Source organism: Penaeus vannamei, chromosome 2 (genome assembly GCF_042767895.1).
Source record: "Penaeus vannamei isolate JL-2024 chromosome 2, ASM4276789v1, whole genome shotgun sequence".
In the NCBI taxonomy this organism is placed as follows: Eukaryota; Metazoa; Arthropoda; class Malacostraca; order Decapoda; family Penaeidae; genus Penaeus; species Penaeus vannamei.
The window spans coordinates 16,330,223-16,334,678 of record NC_091550.1 but is presented as its reverse complement, the minus strand read 5'-3'; the positions used below and the strand labels follow the sequence as shown (position 1 = coordinate 16,334,678).

The 4,456-nt window shown below is 37.7% G+C and overlaps 1 protein-coding gene across 2 annotated transcripts in view; it reads right to left on the bottom strand.

The window, feature by feature from the left end:
- Nucleotides 1-695: 695 nt before the first annotated feature.
- LOC113827182 (uncharacterized) overlaps nucleotides 696-4,456 on the bottom strand; it is a 10,796-nt gene continuing 7,035 nt past the window's right edge. Inside the window, exons 1-6 of one of the 2 annotated variants that reach the window (XM_027380078.2) lie at nucleotides 3,949-4,090; nucleotides 3,565-3,631; nucleotides 3,211-3,309; nucleotides 3,008-3,117; nucleotides 2,659-2,799; nucleotides 696-2,214 (exon numbers count right to left, since the gene is read on the bottom strand). In XM_027380078.2, coding sequence (XP_027235879.2) covers nucleotides 2,122-2,214; nucleotides 2,659-2,799; nucleotides 3,008-3,117; nucleotides 3,211-3,309; nucleotides 3,565-3,622 — 501 coding nt within the window. In that variant the 5' untranslated portion in view covers nucleotides 3,623-3,631; nucleotides 3,949-4,090 and the 3' untranslated portion in view covers nucleotides 696-2,121. Of the gene's footprint in view, nucleotides 2,215-2,658; nucleotides 2,800-3,007; nucleotides 3,118-3,210; nucleotides 3,310-3,564; nucleotides 3,632-3,948; nucleotides 4,091-4,456 lie in introns of those variants that run through there. The other variant, XM_070130683.1, reaches the window with a different exon arrangement.

Here is a 4,456-nt window from a genome sequence, read left to right as displayed (position 1 = left end):
ACGGATCTTTCTACTAATTCTATTTAAACTCTCCTCGTGGCTTAATTTCGAGAGTAAAAGTATCTACTGTATTAAGCTGTATGTCAACGGCATAAAGGTTATTATCAGTACACAGAAATGAGTGGTATAACTTAAGAACTAACTAGTCTTTAGGCGTGCCAGGTCAAAGTCAAATAAAATTTCCTCAGAGTTCAGTGGTCCTGAAAACTCTAATAAAGTATCTCAATTTGCAAAGTAAAGAGAGAAATGATTCCAAAAATCTGTGTATGATCCTTCCTAGGTACATTGCAGTGGGCGGCAGAGGTCCCCATCATTCTTTCTTTCTTTTATTATTATTTTCTTTTGTATTTCCTAGGCATTCTGACAGATTCCTTATAATCTAAAGTTTATTCTTTTATCATATCATCTATTTTCACAGAGACTAAGGAACTTGAACGAATGATAATGATGAATTCTTGCATATACGTAACTTTGTATCATGATACAGAGATGAAAACTTTCTCTGTTGTATAATACTGATTTTTCAATATTCACAGACATGTAGTATACACTTTTCACATCTTATTGTTTTTTCTATATTTTTTAAGATTTGTGAAATGCAAATAGACCCCTTGGTTGGGAAACCCTGGTGTAGAGGATAGAGTTGTGCAGTTTCTGTCGCAGTCATGTTGTTCAGGAGGTTCTTACATGTCACGTAACAAGCTTTTAACCTTTATTCTTTAGTTGTACATGTCAATTATATTTACACTTGTACCTCATGTAAATACAAAATACACAATATATTTATATAGGATGTTTCTAGAGGGTTACCAGTAAAATACCCATTTTCTCTTAATAGTTACCAAAAGATTTTCCATAAAACAGTGTCCATACTACAGAATAAATGTTAAAAAATCCTCACTCTAAATGCATAATGATGCTAGACATAGGTAATGATAATACCTCTATTATTAAGGTTTAGCAGAAAATAGTTTTACATTGTGAAATAAGAAAAAAATGCTATTTTCTTTTATCAAAAGTGAATATTCGGAATACCTTCGCATGGCCGATCAGGATAATATTGGTGTCGATGGATTCCTCTCACCCTCTCCGACCAAAGTATGTAGGACATTTGCCGCGGATTCCCACCAAACCCCCACATTCTTGGGCCCGATAGCAGGCGAGGGAATGGAAAGTACCAGGGAAATTACGGGGTAAAATATGATTCATATACACAGAATCAGTAACTATATTGTCTAATGCGGGGGGTTGTGCTTCCTGCGACCCCACTACTACTGGGCTACTACCATGGCAGGGTAGAGCGTGCGATCGATATGCGTGAACGTTCGATTCCGAGTCAGTCCGACGCTCTGTCTTGCCGTACATGCCGATTCTTTGTTGTCCAGGATGGGGTTCGGAGACAGTAGCCCCCAACATTTGACGATATATTGATCAATTCTCTGTATGTTAATTATATTTTACCCCGCAGTATCCGTGGTACCACTCATGCCCTCCCCTGCTATCGGATCCAAAACTGTTGGTATTGGCGGACGGCGGCACAATTTCTATTTAGGTAGTACAGGGTGTGAGGAATCCATCGATACCAATACCGTCGTAATCGGTTATGCGAAGGTATTACGAATATTTACCATTAAACAAAAATACCTTGTGGTTTTGTGCAATATGCAGTATGTGTATCGTAAAGGTGAAGAAATCAGCACACTTGCAAAAGCCACCAAAAATACCAAGAGTATTATCGATGATACAGTGAATCAGCAAAGTTTCCAATGTTGATATGAGTGGGAACTTTTGCTGATTCACTGCGCCAGCCGTGAGTTGATAATAATGCTGCCATACGTCGCCAGGTATACTTTTACTCATAATATATTACGAAATTTACTATTTCAGGTTTGATAAGAAAGCTATACTCCTGACATGCGATTCTTTTTTATCTTCCAAGAAGTTGTGAATCAGTGAATGTATCTGACAGTTATTTGGGTAATGCATGATAATGAAAACTGCAGTAAATGTAGTGAATGTTATTTGAAATAATCAAAAGTAATCAATGGATAAAAAAAAATATCATATACTAAAAGAGAAGTAAACTACCACACACTGTCATCAGTATCTCTCATAAAATACTCATACCGGAAGTAATTCCACATCAGGTTGGGAAGTCTCTGCTGTCGAACATGCTGCCTTCAAGCATATCATGAACTTGAGGGTTTCTATCATCTGTTGGATTTAGAAGGGGAGTGAGCTATCTATTCTTATTTGGTTACACATACACAAACACATATGTAGGAAGAGAGAAAGAAGTAAGAAATTCAGAGAGTATTAGAGTGTGGGAAATTCAGAGAGAAGGGAAAGTTTGAGAGAAACTGTGAATGAAAGTTTGAGAGAGAGTTCGAAATATATAGAGAGAAACAATTTGGAAGAGACAGGGAGATAGACAGATACAGAGAGATACACTGTACACACATACACAAACATGTAGAGAGAAAAAAATAAAGTAACAAATTCAGAGAATATTAATGTGAGAAATGAGAGAGAGAGAGAGAGAGAGAGAGAGAGAGAGAGAGAGAGAATCGAACTCATTCCTATTTCCCACACCTCAAATCAATATAACAATCCTTACTGCACACATACAATAACAAAAAACGCTCACAATACACCTACGTCGGGATCGCCATCTCGTAAACGGCACGCATCTGTCGAAATGGCTTTTGTCACTTCATCTCTTTCCGGAGATTTTTCGATTCGCCGCAGCGCCTCCGTCACTTGCGTCTTCACAGCTGTGGGGCTGAACTTTTCGTCACTCTGATAAAAACAGAAAAAGCTATTGATAGCGTTTCGTTTCCCACTACTTAGGGGTATTTTCATGTTCTCAGATATTGCTGGTTGTGTGTATTTTCAGTCGTACGAAATAACATAATCCGGAATTTGTGTAAATGAAATACAAAGAAAATACCTAAAACATGAATACATTTTAGACCAAGATTGCATGGATACAGAGACGCCAACTCACCGTGAGAAATCCTTCTTTACGGAAAACGCACAAAGTTAACGTCTTTTTCTGTTCTGCATTGAGCTTCTGATACTGGAGAATGAACTCGATATCGCTTGCTCCTTCACGAACTGGGAAAAAATTATTGTGTTCTTTAAAAGTACTTTGTAATTATAATAACACGATTTATTCACGGCTTATGGGTGACTCCAAAGTTAGCCTACCTGTCATGGGAAGGTTGTATTTTTCGATACAATAGTTCCTGTACCGGGCGGTGTTTACGTTCTCCACTGACTTAAACAGTTCTTGACATTTATTCATGGCTGTGGAAAACAAATTCTATAATGGTACATGTTTATACGTTTTATTTTTTCATATTGCATTTTACACTTCATTGTAAGTAATATATTTTCTGTTTCACATTTTTTTCAATATATCTGCTGCTTCATATTTTTTGTGATATATTTACATCATATTAGTAAGGGCTTCATTAGTATCGCATAAACGTCAATAAAAACTCAATAAACTATCGTATTTAACTTCAATTAATTAATTTCTAGCAAGGCTTTAAAACTTACCTTGTGCTTCTGTAGCTATGATCGTCGTCAGCATCAACAAAAGCGACAGTTGTTTCATGTTGGCGATCTAGGAAAAGGACATATTTTATTGTATCTATCCTCTCTCTCTGTGTGTGTGTGTGTACGTGTGTGTATGTGTGTGTGTGTGTGTGTGTGTGTGTGTGTGTGTGTGTGTGTGTGTGTGTGTGTGTGTGTGTTTCTGTTTGTCTGCCTGCCTGTTCTGCCTGTTTGTGTGTGTCTCTCTCACTCCATCACTGGAGTGAGAGAGACACACTGGACACACTGCTCATTGGACATAATACACAACTCGGTGTCAACAAACACTTACACACTTCTATCCACAAAATAACACAAATAACAAATAAAACAAACTACTGAGAGTACGTTTCGTGTTCTGCGGTGCGTCGACAAGCGATTCCATACAGTGGCTGAAGGAAACTGCGGAGTTGCAACTGCAGTGTTTCTTACAATGACTCACATGCTACACTGAAGGTCAACGTATGAACCGTATGTTCATGTACACGTACACACGCACGCACTTACGTATTTAACCACGAACAAACACACAGATTCATACAAATGGGGTGTTTATGTATAATAGCTATATGAAGCAATGGAAACTGGGGAGAGCGTTATGGCTGTTTCCACCACTTCCTGCATGGAATTAAAAATGCCATGCGCAACGATGCAAAAATCCTGGTAATAATTATCGCTCCAGGTTTAGTAACAGAGAAGTAATACTCTGAAGCAGACATTCGTTCCTGAAAAAAATGCAATCTTTCAAATAAAAGAAGGTAAAATAGAGGGGGGAGGATAATTTTCGACCACACTGTCTGAATACAAAGCCGTAATAAGTCTTTAAAATCCTGAAAGAGCATCATTAAGGAACACA